Source organism: Arachis stenosperma, chromosome 9 (genome assembly GCF_014773155.1).
Source record: "Arachis stenosperma cultivar V10309 chromosome 9, arast.V10309.gnm1.PFL2, whole genome shotgun sequence".
Lineage (NCBI taxonomy): Eukaryota > Viridiplantae > Streptophyta > Magnoliopsida > Fabales > Fabaceae > Arachis > Arachis stenosperma.
This window is the reverse complement of record NC_080385.1, coordinates 146,705,006-146,721,477: the sequence shown is the minus strand read 5'-3', so window position 1 is coordinate 146,721,477 and position 16,472 is coordinate 146,705,006. Positions and strand designations below refer to the sequence as shown.

General features: G+C 33.0%; 2 protein-coding genes across 2 annotated transcripts; one reads left to right on the top strand and one right to left on the bottom strand.

Annotated features, from left to right (window-relative positions):
- Positions 1-4,668: 4,668 nt before the first annotated feature.
- LOC130947938 (uncharacterized) lies at positions 4,669-7,113 on the top strand. Its single transcript, XM_057876650.1, has 4 exons — positions 4,669-4,813; positions 5,373-5,647; positions 6,155-6,402; positions 6,642-7,113. The coding sequence occupies exons 2-4, from the start codon at positions 5,503-5,505 to the stop codon at positions 6,996-6,998; spliced, it is 750 nt and encodes a 249-aa protein (XP_057732633.1). The 5' UTR covers positions 4,669-4,813; positions 5,373-5,502; the 3' UTR covers positions 6,999-7,113.
- A 216-nt stretch (positions 7,114-7,329) lies between these two features.
- On the bottom strand, positions 7,330-15,319 carry LOC130951969 (nuclear pore complex protein NUP1). The gene is made up of 9 exons (XM_057880731.1): positions 14,818-15,319; positions 13,630-13,679; positions 12,967-13,091; positions 12,300-12,504; positions 11,878-12,180; positions 11,711-11,797; positions 10,954-11,622; positions 10,304-10,818; positions 7,330-9,659 (listed from the first exon to the last, which is right to left on the bottom strand). Exons 1-9 carry the CDS (start codon positions 15,143-15,145, stop codon positions 7,823-7,825), a joined length of 4,119 nt encoding a protein of 1,372 aa, XP_057736714.1. The 5' UTR covers positions 15,146-15,319; the 3' UTR covers positions 7,330-7,822.
- Between the last annotated feature and the right edge of the window lie 1,153 nt (positions 15,320-16,472).

The following is a 16,472-nucleotide window of genomic DNA, read 5'->3' as shown; positions in this document are numbered from 1 at the left end:
ATTTACAAGGCTATTTATTTGTTAAAAACAATCATCATCTTAATTAAATAAAAAATTTTAAAACTAAATTATTTTATCTTTATCTTAATTAATTAAAGAGTTATTCTTCACATACAAGTGTTTTTCCATACAAGTAATACAAGTAATTTATATTCACACGTTTTTACATTTTTTTTCTGTGCCTCTTCTTCTTCTTCTTCGAAATTTTTTTCTCTCGTTATCGTTGTCATCAACACCACCTCTTTCTCCTCCTCCTCTTCCTCCTTTTTTCATTAGAATTTCTTCTCCTCTTTTCTTTTTCTCTTTCTCCTCCATCATCAGTTATCTCATTGTTAAAGATAATAAATAATTCAGGTTCAAATTGTCAATTGAACCAGAACGAAATTAATTATTGTTTTAAATCCAATCAAGTGGCTAATGTGTGGTTCAATTCAGAAGAAAAAATATAACATTAGAGGAAACATTTTTCTGCAGCAAATTTGGGTATAATACGAAGATATTTAGGTGTAACAAGAAGATATTTAGGTGTCTTTTAAGAATTTTTGGGTGTATTTTTATTCTGATAAGTTCTGCATAATTCAAAACTCTTCATTTTCTTCCTCCTCATCTTCTATTACTTCTTCTTTTTTTTATTCATCTTTTTCTTTTTATTTTATCTTCTCAAGTTTCTTTTTTTTACTCTCTTAACAAGAATAAAAACAAAAAATCAAACAAAGAAGAAGAAGAAACACATAATGCTGCAAAATTATTTGGAAGAGGATGAACTTACATTCATTTAACTAAAAGAAAGAAAAAAATAAGAAAAAAAAGGAAAAAAATGCAACATTAGAAAAAATATTTTCTGTATTTGTAGCAAATTTGGATGTAACACGAAGATATTTGGGTGTAATACGAAAATATTTGGGAGTATTTTAGGAATTTTTAGGTGTAATTTTATTCTGATAAATTTTGCATAATTTAAAACTCTTCCTCTTCCTCCTCCTCATCTTCTACTGATTCTTCTTCCTCATCTCCTTATTTCTTTTATTATAATTTTTCTTGGGAAAAAAAATCAAACAAAGAAGAAAAAAATAAATAATATTACAAAATTAATAGAAAGAAGAGAAAAAAATGCAGCAACAACAACAGTAATAAACAAAAAACAACAATGAAAATGAAACACGCGAAGAAAAATGAGGAGAAACGCAAAGAAGAAGGAGAAGAAGAAGGAAGAGGAGGACGAGAGAAGAAGGAACGTGAAGAAGAAGTGTCTTCCATAATGATGAGTGAGAGCGCGTGCTTTAGAAACGGTTGAGTGATGCGCGTGTTATCACGGTGAATGTAGTTTTTGTTAGACTTGACTCAACTTGTAAGTGTGTGTTTGGATTTCATTTTGTAAACTGGAGTTTGTATAAAATTGATTTTACAAACTTGATTTTGATGAAAAGTAAGTTTGTGTTAAAATGATTTATGTTTGGTAATCTTTATATCAAAATAGATTATAGTAAAGTAAATATTATTTAGATTACACTACTTAAAATTACTTTTAGATAAAAAATTATTAAAATAGACATCAACTTAAATAAATTTTTTATATTATTTTATTATTTTAATTTAGAAATTTAAATAGATATTATTAATTAATTTTATAATAAAATTAATATTTACTTACTAAAATAAAAATATATATAAAAATTGGCAAAATATATTTTTATATCAAAAGCAAAAATAATATATAAAAAATATATCAAAATATACTTTATTATATTATATTACTTATAATTTTTTAATATTCTCAGTACTCTTTTATTTAATATTATTTTAAACTATAAATTTTAATTATTTATGACTTTATTCTTATTTATAATTAGTTTTTTATTTACTTTGTTCTTTTTAATGTGATTAATAATTTATATTATAACAAAATTATAATAATAAATTAATATACAGAAATTACACTTACAAATTTTAACAGAATCAAACAGAAAATAATTTTTTTATACAAAGTTAAAAGTAAAAATTTAATAAAAAATATAATTATATATTTCAAATATTTGAATACTAAAGAGACTACAAGAAAATAAAGGGTAGAATTGATAAAAAATAAAATAAATTCAATTCTAACGTGATTTTTTAAATGTAGAAGCTACAATTCTACGTTGGCGTTTTAGAGAAAAAAAATACCCAAACATAAAGAAAAAGCGTTCAATGCACTCAAACGGCTCAGAATTCGGTGGTCTCAGAATGTTTGAACCATTAAATGGTCCCATAACAAAACATGTTTTTTAAGTTTTTTTTAATAACTGCTAAATAGCCCTTTTTAAATTTAATTACAAATTAACCCCATATATTTTATTTAATTATAAAAACGATTTTTTATTTTATAAATAATTATTTTATCATAAATCTATCATGTTTATTAACAATCAAGAACAAAAACAATAACGAATTAAATCTTCCATTGATCCTAATAAATTTTTTTGCTATTCCAATCGAATAAAAGATTAAATTTGATCCGTCACGTTCGTGAGGAATCATAAAATCGTGTTTTCTTGAAAACCAATTGATTGAACTATCAAACCAATCGATTGAATTATAACTCAATCGGTTGGATTACAGTTTACCACAAAACAATCGATTGAAAATTGTTAGGCAGCGTATTTTTTGCAAAAATCAATCGATTGGTCATATTACCCAATCGATTGAACGATGACTAATAATGTGTGTTTCTTACCATTCAATCGATTGTTTAGAATTTCCAATCGATTAAATGCTTCAAAACAACCTGAGGTCTCACAATTCAATCGATTTCTTTTGTTATTCAATCGATTGAATTCACCAAAACAATATGAGTTTGCCTAATTCAATCGATTGAAGTGTGCTACCCAATCGATTGAAATATGTACTACGCCTATTTCAATCTTGTTGTCGTTTTTAGAAATCATCTTGTTATTCATCTATCTTATCTTTAAAATTCTATTTTCAATTTTTGCGGTTTTATTTTTATTTAGATACTCTAATCTTATCTTTTCCTTAATATTAATATTATAAATTGGTGAAAAATTCATCACCAATTATTTAATATCACCATTGAAATCGTGTATTATTTTCTTTGATTATTAAAAATTTCATTGTTTTTCATTGATACACGATTTCAATGGTGATATTGAATAATTGGTGATGGATTATTCACCAATTTATAATGTTAATATTAAGGAAAAAATAAGATTAGAGTATCTAAATCAAAATAAAACCGCAAAAATTGAAGATAAAATTTTAAAGATGAGATAGATGAATAACAAGATAATTTCTAAACACGACAACAAGATTGAAATAGGCGTAGTACATATTTCAATTGATTGGGTAGCACACTTCAATCGATTGAATTAGGCAAATTCATATTGTTTTGGTGAATTCAATCGATTGAGTAACAAAAGCAATCGATTGAATTGTGAGACCTCAGGTTATTTTGAAGCATTCAATCGATTGGAAATTCTAAACAATCGATTGAATGATAAGAAACACACATTATTAGTCATCGTTCAATCGATTGGGTAATATGACCAATCGATTGATTTTTGCGAAAAACACGCTGCCCAACAATTTTCAATCGATTGTTTTGTGGTAAACTATAATCCAACCGATTGAGTTATAATTTAATCGATTGGTTTGATAGTCCAATCGATTGGTTTTCAAGGAAACACGATTTTATGATTCCTCAAATTTAATATTTTAATCGATTGGAATAGCAAAAAATTTTATTAGGATCAATAAAAGATCTAATTCGTTATTGTTTTTGTTCTTGATTGTTAATAAACATGATAGATTTATGATAAAATAATTATTTATAAAATAAAAAACCGTTTTTATAATTAAATAAAATATATGGGATTAATTTGTAATTAAATTTAAAAAAAGGACTATTTAGCAGTTATTCAAAAAATTTAAAAAATATGTTTTGTTATGAGACCATTTAATGGTCCAAACGTTTTGAGACCACCGAATTCTGAACCCACTCAAACGTATTTCTCTTCTTTCTAACACTAAACTAAACACAGTCTAAAACTTGTCAGCCAAAAAAACTTGTATGTATAGCATAATTCTTAATTAAATATAGAATCACAATGAAAATTGAAATTGCCTTTTTTTTATTGAAGAATCTTTATTTATTTTTTATAACGCAGATAATTATATAAATTATTTTTTATGACAAATAGGCTTTAAATGAGAATCAGAAAGAATTTCCCATTGAAGTTGCTCATTCCTATAGTTTGGTTCAGATAATGGTCTATTACCATTCACATATTTTTATACAGCCATAGTGAATAATAAATTTATGAAGTTGAAATGTAAAATGTGTAATCTTAGTTCATATTAATGTAAAACTGTAATATTTGCCAATATATATATATATCATAAAAAATTGGAATTTCTAATTCTTAATCCAATATTATTTATTTTTAATAAAATATCTTTTGACTAATTTTGTATTTATTATTATTTATTAATATATATTTAATAAATAAAAGTGAACTAATTCGCTAATACAACTATTATTTATTTATTTTATTCTATGGGATTAATTTTAATATAGTATTAATAACATAAATTGGATATTTGTAATGAGGTTTTTTCTTTTTTTTCTTTTTTTTGAAAACACACTGCGCAAGAATATTCATACAATATAAACCAGCGATAAATGATAAAACCCTGGTCCTTGTAGCTCTATATTTTTCTCTGTCTAGTTTCGTTTCATAATTCACACTCCTCACGTTTTTTCTTCGCACAAACATTGAAAATTCGAAGATTAAGAGAAACGCTACGACCCACTCAGGCATGCTTTTCTCATTTTATTTTTTTAATTTTTTTTCTTTCCTTATTTTAATTGGTTTAATTTGTGTGATCAAAAACTGTTTTTGGGACTCTGCTATTTGAATTTGATCCATGTTAATTGAGCAATTATTCCTTAAGCTTAATTTGGTTAGTTAAATACTTGAAGATGAGAAAGAAAAACAAGAAACATTTTAGCCTCGTGTTAATTTTTTAGGGCACCCACATTTTATGATAAAAGTTCAATTTTTTACTGTGATAGGGAAATTGTATTTCCTAGTTTGAAAATTAGGAAATGAAACCTGAAACTGTGATAGGATAAAGTTCATTTTTTTATTGAGATAATATGTTGCATTAAATGAGTAGATAATGTTAGGATAAGGATGTATGCATCAAAGAGAATTATTCTAATTCAGAACTGTTCTTGTGAATGTAAATCTTGTGGATCATAGGGATTTGTAGAGAGATTCCGGAACAATTCATTTCAAAGCCATCTCTCATTGATGGCTTTGAAACTTCATTCTTGTTTTGATATTTCTCACATTTGATTGCTGTTATTTCAGATTTAGGTTTCTGGATTCAAGCAATCAAGCTTAGTGGCGAAGAAGGAATAAAACTAGGAATAAAACTACAAGCACGTTCTGTTGATTCTCAGTCCATTCTGTAAAACTTCCTTCGAATTCAAAACTCGGAATGCAGAACTCTGTAAGAAACTATCTTACAGGACAGCCAAAGTTGTTTTCTACTGAGAATAAAACTTCAAGTGTAGAGGTTTATTTGCCGAGCAATAAATATAGATCAAGCGTATATGGCTTGCCAGTTCCTCCATATGGCGAAGGTAAGTATGGTATCTGAATGATTGAGAGCATGTATTATCAACTAATGCTGTTTAAGTACATCCTTGTGAGCTATGTAATTTTTATCTGTACCTTTATGTATTTAACTGAACTAGTTGAATCTTAAAATATCTGCTAAGGGGTAGCTGATGTAGGATCGATTTTGGATGTAAAAAATTTGAAGGAATGCACTGTGTGCAGCAAAATAGGAAGTTTCTTTGGATAGTAACACCTTACTCTATGATGTCATGAGCTGTGTGCATATTCATTGGTCTAACCTACTAGGTTTGGGTATGGAGATGGCTGTGTTACTGTGTACTTGCAATCGAGTGTACTCGAGATTCAAAAAATAAAAATCAGTAGTTATTTATAGGACTGTTTAACTTTTCTGTTGGATTGAAAGAATTTGCTTACAAATATTGCACTAGAATTGATCTAACTTAGCTACTATTTATGTTTTAATGTATAGTAGCAGAATTGTGTTATACATTGCAAATTATATGATGCAGTTCAAGGGGACATTGAGGTAAGGTCCTACATACAGGATGAGACAGTTGATGCCAAGTTTAGCCAACTGAATCAAGCCGCACAACAAATCGACCAAAGTCATGAACAAGACATGGAAATTGGATACGAAGAGGGCACCCCTCCACCACCAACTTATGAGGGCCTTGAACAAAGATTTATAGATGAAATCACAAAACTAGCCAGAGAACGGAGTGATGCAGAGGACGCAGAATTTGCGAGGCATACCGAGGTTGGTATTTAATAGATAGTGTTATATTAGAGAAAACAAAGAAAGGAAGAGTGTTTATTAGAGTAGTCCATAATATTAATCTTTCTTTGGGGTTAGAGTATTAACTTTGATAATTTTCTATTTTAAAACAATCTCCCCAATAAAAACAAAGATATCATGAAAACAAATAAATGAGTTATATGCTTATGCTTGTTGATAAGATTCTTTGCCTATCTTAAATTTGATGCATGTTGTGGCAGAGAATACTTGAGATAAACAAAGAGTACCATGAGAAGTTGTCTGCACTAAGAAATCTACAAGCAACTCGACGAGAAGAGTTTCTTCGTAAGGAACTTCAGGCGCGATTAAATCAGTATCAAGAAAGTAAAAGAAACTACTCACCCCATATGAAGGTGCCGGTGCCAGATGCCCATGGCTTTACAAGTCCTTCAACATTCACTGCAGAAGCAAATAGTATATTCCATGGTGCTATGAAGTATAATAAACATGATAGAGAACGAACCATGTCATTATCAAGTGGGAGAAGTCAAGGAAGCGAGGCAAGGGTTCCCTTACCCCTGGGTCGTGTTTACAATAACAGCACACCATATCACTAGGAAGGAAAAACAAATTGTGTTGGCTACAAGAAAATTTTCATTTGGTAGTAATCAAAATAATAAATCATGTCCAGAATAGTTCACAAATGTGCTTCTCAAATCATAATTTACTATATATTACGTTGTCATTAAATAAAAAATCAAAACAACTCTACAAAGAATATATAATCTAATTCATGACCTACATATAACAAAGTTAAATATATTCACACTAGTTCGAAAACATCTAAACGAATTTATCATTCAAATATTTGCTAAATCCCTTTTTCATAAGGATTTAATTTAGCTTAATAGGAAAAAATGATAACGAAACTCAATTGTGGACCCAAAATCAAGAAGAGAACCGTGCATTCTCGCAAAATAAATGGCAAAACAAAGACCAGAACGCCTAGCGGTTATAATCATTTCACAGGTTGCTCACTTGGAACTGCAAAGTTACAACCAGCAAAGACATAAATCCATACCTAACTCTGATTATGTTACAAATAAGAACAATACAGGGATCTTTGTGAACATGATAACTGACCAAGACATCAACTCTGACCTAAAACCATTACAGTTCAGCACATTGTTTCACCATATCATACTGTTACAAAATTGGGAAAACTTAGCCTTTCATTCTATAAGAATAAGGAAGTAAGGAAGGGAGAAAGAAGACTCTGAAAAGCCTGCAAATCTTGATTAGCTTTCAATAGCACTTTCATATTGCAAAGCCAACAGCAATATCCCGCAATCACTCTTTGGAGCATGTTTATTTGTTGTATGGTGCAGGTCTGCAGCACCACAGCAGTGCAGAAGTTACCATCTTCATAAACAAAGTAGTCTTACTTCTTCCGCATCTTGTTCTTAACTCTCACCATCCGTCGACCAGCCTTGTCACCGCCACCCGTGCCCAATGAGAAACTCCCACCTGCGTTGAACTCTTGACTGCCAGAGGCCTGAAATGGAGAAGGGCTCTGTGGAGCAGTATTCTGACCAAACTGGAAAGGACTGGCTCCTGATGGAGTTGATGCTCCAAATACAAAATTTGACTGAGCTGGTGGAGGTTGCTGACCGAATATAGGAGCTGCCGGCCCTGGTGGAGTTGCTTGAACTGTGTCCTCAGCCATACTGTCCTCCATACTCATCTGATCATTATTATTAACAGGAGTGGAACCAAATGAGAAGACGGGGTTAGGAGTTCCAAAGGCATTCTGACTGGAGGTAGAGGCTGCAGCTGAAGTGAATGAGAATCGAGGAGTTGATGCATTGTTGGTTGATAAAAACATCGAAGGTGAACTGGTAGACATAACAGAACCAGTGGATGCTCCAAAGGGTGAACTACTAGAAGCAGCAGAAATGGCAGATGCTCCAAAGGAGAAGCCAGTCGAAGATGATGAACTAAATGTGGAACCAAATGGCGAGTTGTTGGGCTGCCATGTAGAAGAACCAAACAAACCAGTGCTTGTACCACCATTGGAGCTATTAGAGTTGGCTGCTGAGGATGAAGCCGAGGCACCAAGTCCAAAAGTCGAACCAGAATTGAAAATATTTGTGGCAGGACTTGAGGAAGAAAACAATGAACCCCCGGAAGAAAAGGATGAATTTGTGGCTGCACTGGAGGAAGTAAAAAAAGAACTTCCCGAGGAGGCTGTACTCTCGGTCAACCCAAAGGATGGGATTGCTGCAGATGAACCAAATGAACCCACAGAAGGAAAAGCTGTACCTGTGGCAGTAGCGGATGAGGTGAACAAAGAACTACCTGAAGAGCCTGCACTCCCAGTTAACCCAAAGGATGGAGACGATCCAGATGAACCAAACAAACTCCCAGAAGTAAAACCAGTACTTGTGGTGCCAGCACTCGATGAAGTAAACAAAGAACTCCCTGAAGAGGTTGTACTCCCAGCCAACCCAAAGGATGGAGTTGATGCAGATGAACCAAATGAAAGAGGTTGGCTCTGTGTAGAAGCCGCAAACTGACTATTATCAGGAGACACCTGAGCACCAAGAATCGAACCACTGCTAACAGTAGCACCTAGAACAGAACCCTGAGACTGACTATTTGACGAAGAGCTGACCCCAAAAATGCCACTACCAGTGCTTCCAACAGCAGCAGATGAGCTAGAAAAGGCAGAACTGCTAAGATTACCAACTCCTCCATCCTTAATACTCTTAGTTTCCAGAGGTTCTGTGCCAGAAGACGATACAGGAAAACCTGTTGAAAGGGAAGGAGTGGATCCAAATTTGAAAATGGAAGCAGTTGAACTTGAAGTCGAAGATGACACCAACGGGGTGGAAGAACTGCAATTGTTTGATGCAGTCATGGCAGCAGCACTGGTTGTCATTATGGAGCCAGCAGATGCAAAAGCATTGCTAGTGCTGGTGCTGCTTGCTGCAAGGGATGAGCTACTGAATATATTTTGACTGGCAAAATTATTTGATCCAAGAGAAGAAAAGGGTGAAGACATTGGTGGGCTTAAAGCAATAGACCCATTATTTTGACTTGATGTTGAACTCTGGCCAAAAGTAAATATACTTGTGGGTGATGTTGATGTGACAGGAGAAACAGCAGGTCCAGATGACCTTTCAGAAAATCCCATATCCTTGTTGGTCTCGGTACCACCTTTTTCAGACTCACGAACTTTGGGCCTAGAATCAGTTGTACCAGCAACTGTCGTTGAACTGCAATCAAGAGGAAGATTACGCGAGTCATTTTAACACATTCAAAATACAAGATGTGATACCAAAGAACAGTTCAATCTACATTCGCTATGACATATTACAGAAATCAGACAGTACCATAGACCAAAATTTTAAAAAAGGACAATAAAATGAAGGAAAGATATACTCCCAAGACCCAATGCGATCACTCATTCAGAGGCTGGGTTTTTTCTCCCCGAACAAAATGTAACAGAAACATATTAAGTGCCTAAGACATATTACCTCACCAAATCATAGCCGTATATTTGCTATGATAGTTTTTATCTAATTCATCCAACAGAAACAATATAGTAAAACCTAGAAATGGAGTACAGTCAGACATACAGCATCTAGTAGGATGTGTTGGATGCATAAAACACTAGTTTTCTATATTCTTTTAAGAGTGAAAATTATGATTAACTAATAATTCTATTAGCAGGGGGTTCTCCAACCTACTAAGGATGAAATGACATTCAGTGAATAAGATGTGCAGCATTCGACATGTGCCCTAAAAACATCCTATAATTTCTCACAAACCCCCACACAAAATGACATAGACATATAAACAAATTGAAGAATTGCAGTAGAGGCTCTCTAAAAGGGTGTAACCAATTACATATACTAACCTGACAAAGTTTCCTGCCATTGAGTCAGATGCACCAAACCTCACAGGACTGAATCCTTCGCCAGGCGATGATGAACTAAATGGCACTTGCGGAACCTTTTCCAAACCAAATATGGGAGCTGATTTGGTTAGATTGTCTGCTGGAGCACCAGTAGCAGTGGACGAAACCACATTACTAGCAAAATTAAACATGGCAGGATTAGCAACAGACCCATTTGGGGAAGCAGGTTTCTCAGAACCAAAACTTATTTTTGTAGCTTCTGTAATTCCAACTGTAACTGGATTATTTGCCCCAGGGATAGATGGTGTTATAGATGTTGATATATCAACCTTCTCACCAACCCTAGTCGCAGCAGCCCCAACATAACCTTCACCATCAACTGCCAAATTTTTAGATCCTGTCAGAGAGGTAGTTTTCTCTGCCATAGCGATTGAGCCACTTGTTTCTTTCTCAGCAGCAGGAAAAGATGAGACAGCCCCATTAGGATATGCATCATCATCCAGGTCCAAGAAATCCTGAGTGAAGAATGACAAGAATATTGAATAATCAATGATCCAAGTTCAACCTATACCTCTAAATAATAAAAACACTTCATATCATAGTCTGTACCATATAAACAGTCAAATAGGAAGTAATACTGATTCTCTTACCTCTTGCGCACTCATATGGAATGCACTCTTCTTCTGTGGATGGAAAGAAACGGAATTTATCATGCTAGAATCAACAGACTTTGCACTAGACATGAATTGGTTCTTTGGGTTTGTGGCATCTACATCAGAAGGAGCATTAAGCTTCAACGGACGATTTTCAACTGTGTCTTTCTGCAAGGTTAACTTCTGGGCACCAGGAAACAGATTTCCAACTTTTCCATCTAATTTATTATCTTGCATATTTTCCAGCAATTTTGATGAATCTACAGTTTCCATGCTACGAAGCGCCTGTCCTCTTAACATAGAAGGGGACAATTTCATTGGTGATATGTCATTCACCGTTGATAGCCTTGATTCAGATGATTTTTCTTTAGGGGAGACCAACTTATCAAGCTGCTGGAGTATTTTTGATGCCATCTCACTTGATTTTGTGGGTAAAGCGGGGAAGCTCGTACCAGGCTTACTGTCATTCACGTTCTCATCCATCAGAGTAGGATTCTGACTTGAGGATGATGGTTGCTGAGAATAATCACCGCCAGCTCCACTCCTAGCAATAGATAGAGAGCTGCTACCTTTAGAATATAGAAGATTAGACTTTTGACGGACTCTGCGTATAGGACCAACAGATCCTATATCATTATCCAATGTTAAACTGCTACGCTTTAATGCCTGCAAAAGTCGGGAAATAAAAACAAAATGAATTCTAGTAACATGCATAACACAAGAGAAAAGGGCATAAAACCAATAGTGCTTTTACCCCGGGTATGGATCCAGAAAGCATGCCTCGATCCAATGCAGACTGAGTAGATGATGACGGCTCACCATCAACAGCAAGCCGACCACCCTGAAAACACAAATATAGCAGATATAACAATTTCTCCAAGTGACATTATAATCTTAAGTGTCATTGAGAAAAAGGTAAACCTTGAGGGTTGACGTTACATAAGGTCGGGAATAAGGTGTCCGAGCCATACTATATATTGCAGACCGGCCACGAGATCTTGGGGTCACAAAACCATTTTCATGAACCGCAGCATGTCTAGTATTCCTCGGCACAATTGATGTAACAGATGAACTAAGAGAGAAATTTTCACTTTTCGGGAAGGTCAAATCATCCCTCCGAGCAGTACTTCGGACACCTAACATAGCTGCAGAAACCTTGGAAGGCCTACTCCCCATGTATGCCTTTGCAAGCTCTGCAGGTGAAGCAACATCCTCAATAGGAACCTAGTGACATTACATAGCAATCTATGTGAGAGGGAGCACAATTGATAAGCCTGTAGTTTATCAACAAAATCACAATTAGATGGCATCAAAGGAAAGAGTATGAGGACAAGTAATCATACACTTGAAGTGGCATATGGGGTTACAGCAAGATGCTTATCAACATTATCTAGAGGAAGTGTTTTGGGATACTCTTCCTTTGGTTCGCAAGGCAACCTTGGCTCCATGGCGATGTCCTTTTTCCTCTCCTCACCCTCTTGGGTAGGTGCATCAGGTGCATCCTCAGTTCTTGACCGCATAAGTGCGGTCAACCGGTCAACCTCAGATCTGTGGAACAGTAAAATTTTATCAAACAAAAAACCAAATAAAGAAAATACACCGTACATAGGCAACAGGAAGAATGAAATTAGACCGATTGAAATGTTAACTTCAATTTACACAGGACATACAAAAATATATAGAGAAACAATAAATGTAAGATAAAATCAAAATCAGCCAATAAATGTAAGGTAGAATCAGATGTATCTTATGAACGGAAAAAAAAAAACTGTAAAAGAAAACCATTATACGAAAAGCGCAAATCAACAGAATGCAAAAGTGCACGAAGAATTCAAAAGAAGTTAATTAAATTGATTTTCAAAACTAAAAGTTATGTATAAAGCTTTTTATAAAATAAGATCACTGATTATACAAACACATAAACCATGAGGTAAATACGAATCAAGCTAGCTAACTGGTAGTTACTAAGAAAACAATAATTCCTCATTCACATGCTAATAATAAACTTACCTGGTGAAAGTCTTCTGCCTTAATAGTTTCTCAAGTTCAGATAAACTCTCTCCATCAGAACAAATAATCTGAACATCACTTTCATGATGTGCTACATATTGCTTGCCAGATGAATTGTTTCCAACCTGTTTCCACACAATATATAGGAAAACTAAATTCAATATGATAATTAAAATGATGTACAGGGCGAAATAAACAGTTCACCTCCAAGAACAATAACCAATGTAAATTTAAAATGATTATGCAACAAGCTACCCCTCGAGCTACCAATGAACATTTCATGGAACCCCTTACAGCCAGATTGAAATTTAGCTATTGAAATAAAGAAACACCAAATGAGTACATAGTAATACTATTCTTAAAATTATTTTTATATTACAGAGAGAGGATTTAAAAAATGGTGCCAACTACAAAATTAACCATACACCAGGCATAACTTACCTGATAAAAATTTATTATTCATTTATTATAATTTGGTACAAAATATCAACTTCAGATGCCACTAAAATACATTATATAGTTAGAAAGAAAAGCATGTTCTAATACATGTTAGTTCAAAATCATTGCAAACCCCCCCCCCCCCCGGGGGGCAGGAAAAGACAACCACACAAATTATGTTATATCATATTATAAAATTAACATATAAGAAGCATGCATACTTACAAATGGAGCTTCTTGATGATTATCCCGCAATACCTGTTCTGTTTCTGTGTCTAAAAAGAAAATGAAAAAAAAAAGTCCGTAAATTGTAAGTTAGTGATTTACTTTATTAATTTGTTTCACTTCAGACGATAGCAACCCAACAAAATATTTGGTAAATTCACAGAAAACTCGCAATAAATAAAGCAACTGTTCTGCCAGGGGCATAAAAGAGCAATATTGGATGGGAAATTTGAAACAAGTTAACAGATTTAGATCCATATTGAGCTATATTCCTAGCTTCCAGAGCAAAAAAATAGTTCAAGTGCAATGCGGCTCAAACAGTCATCAGAATCCCCCAGCTTCCACCAATGAAATGTTAAAAACTTGAGGCCAAAACACTTGTTTGGGGAAAACTTGTTGCAGAAAAAACACTTCAGGACAAAGACTCGAACGGAATACTAATTTTCTGTAATATTATCCATATCACGGTTTTGCAACAATTTATCACTATTTTTAGAAGAAAATGACAAACACTAAGAAATAGTCTTTGACTGGAGATCTTATGGACAAGGGTTTGAGATCTTATGATCAGCAATACAGACAGCAGAGTCATGATTGGAGACTGCAAGCACAAACTTTCTCTCACATTTAAGTAGAACAAGATAGCAAGGGGCAACTCATCGCAGTAAACGGGATATTCTATTGTCTGCCATTTCTCTTTCACTTTCAACGAACTATGTTTAATATTTTCATAAACGATGAAGACTAAAGCTCTATCCTTCTAGGCAAATCAACAAACCAAGCTCAAACCAACAATGAATAACTCGGTTACTTCAAAAGAGCATGATGAAAACAATCAGTAACCTACCCTCCGCCTTTAAGCGCTTTAAGGAACTGAAGACACCACCACGAAAACGACAACAATCAATTATTAATTTAAAACATTCAATGCCAGCAACCAAAGCTCGCATAAAAGGTTCCCCTCGTGAAATAACAAAACCCCAAAAAGCATAGCAAAAAGAAAAAACACCCAAAAACGAATAACCACTCAAATTTACAACATTTAGGCAAGGAATTAAAAAATTACAAAACAGAGCAACCAATTCACAAACAAGCAATGAAACGAATGAATTGAGAAACCCTTCAATTAAAAGTAATAAGCAAAATATTAGTTATTTAGATAAGGAGGAAAAAGAATAAAAAACAAACCTTTAGAGGAGGAAGGGTGAGAAGGAGGATTGGTAGGGGGAGGAGGAGGAGGAGGAGGTGGGGGAAGGCGTTTGCGGAAGATAGAGGAGAAGAAAGAGTTGGCGCTTTGAAAGATGAAGCGTTGTGCGGGATCGCGGATAAGCTTGTAGAACCATCCTTCATTATTTCTTTGAGCGGCGGCTGTAGGGTTTCTGAGGGAGTTGGGAGGACGATCATACGGCGTCGTTTGGGTCCTTCGGAAGGGGCGTTTTCGGAACTTCCCTCCTGTTCCCAACCCTTCTCCGTAAGGGTTCTTCTTGTTGTTCTCCTTCTCTTCTTCTGTCGCCATCAGAGAGAGAGAGAGAGAGAGTAGAAGAAGGAGAGTCTGTTGTTCGTTCGAAGCTCCAAGGACGCAAAGAAAGAGAGAAGGGAGAAGGGAGAAGGGAGAGAGAAAGGGGAATTAGGGTTTTAAGCGAAGAGAGAGAGAATAATAGAGAGAGAATAAAATAAGAAAAAGTAGTAATAATTGTGAAAAATGAAAATGAAATCTTTGGAAAATGTTCAAACGAGAATGACACTTCCCTTTTGTAGGAGAAAAAAATTTTTAAAGAATTGAAAATTTTAATTAAAAAATTGTACTACTATCCCGTCTTATATATTTAGAAAATTGTTCTATTCTCTTCTCTCTTTTTTTTCTCAATTTCCTGGAATTTTCTCCATGAGAGTGGTCCAGATCCAAAATCTAAAGAGCACAGTACGATATTTATTTCCTCAATTAATTTGGATTTTTTACATGGATGCCAAAATCTTTTCCATTGCATTTATAGCAGTTTGATTATTGATAGTTGAATTTAATTTTAATATAATATTTTTTTGTGACTTAATTTTTTTTATATAATATGAGTATAAATAGTTTTACACTTTTTTTTATTAGGATGAGATGAGATTTGAATACGAAATTTTAGGTAAAAAAAATTATTATATTTGAATTATAGTTTTTTAATATTAACTTGAATGATCATTTAAAAAAATTAAAAAATAAATATAATTATATAGCTGTATAAAATATTTTATATTATTAATATATTAAAATTAAATTTTTAATAGTTTGTTTTGATATTCATATTTCATATTCATAGATAATACAATTTAATTTTATGACTATTATACGTGGATATTAAAAAATTATCAAAAATTAGTTATTAATATAAATATATATTAAAAATAAATTAAATTATATATATTTAATAACTAATTTTAATATATAAATAATATTTTAATTTTATTAAATTAAAATAATATAAAAATTAAGTTATTTTTTAAATAAATATTAAAGATTTGTAATTTTAAATATTTAAAAATTAATTAATTGACTAACGATACATTTTTAAATAGGGATCAATTCTGCGACCTCCTTATTTTACCAAGTCAGAAATACCGTGAAAAGCAAGAACAAACAATACCATTTGGGATGAAATTTACAAAATATATATATATATATATATATATATATATTATTTTTAAAATAATTTATTTATAATTCTAAATTAGGAAATAGGAAAGATAATTTTTATTTAAATAAAAAAACCAAGAAGATAGTGAGCGCTTTTTTTTTCCTTTTCCGGCAAAAACAGATCTAAGAAACATGTCAGGGAAAAGTTTATTTGGGAAAGGAA

What these genes read in the sequence shown, in the direction of transcription:
- LOC130947938 (XM_057876650.1), top strand. Translation starts at nt 5,503, where the DNA reads ATGCAGAACTCTGTAAGAAACTATCTTACAGGACAGCCAAAGTTGTTT. An exon ending in AGTTCCTCCATATGGCGAAG is followed by an intron (nt 5,648 to 6,154) that starts GTAAGTATGGTA and finishes TATATGATGCAG; the next exon opens with TTCAAGGGGACATTGAGGTA. An exon ending in AATTTGCGAGGCATACCGAG is followed by an intron (nt 6,403 to 6,641) that starts GTTGGTATTTAA and finishes ATGTTGTGGCAG; the next exon opens with AGAATACTTGAGATAAACAA.
- LOC130951969 (XM_057880731.1), bottom strand. Translation starts at nt 15,145, where the DNA reads ATGGCGACAGAAGAAGAGAAGGAGAACAACAAGAAGAACCCTTACGGA. An exon ending in CCCCATATGCCACTTCAAGT is followed by an intron (nt 12,181 to 12,299) that starts GTATGATTACTT and finishes TAATGTCACTAG; the next exon opens with GTTCCTATTGAGGATGTTGC. An exon ending in TCCATATGAGTGCGCAAGAG is followed by an intron (nt 10,819 to 10,953) that starts GTAAGAGAATCA and finishes TTCTTCACTCAG; the next exon opens with GATTTCTTGGACCTGGATGA.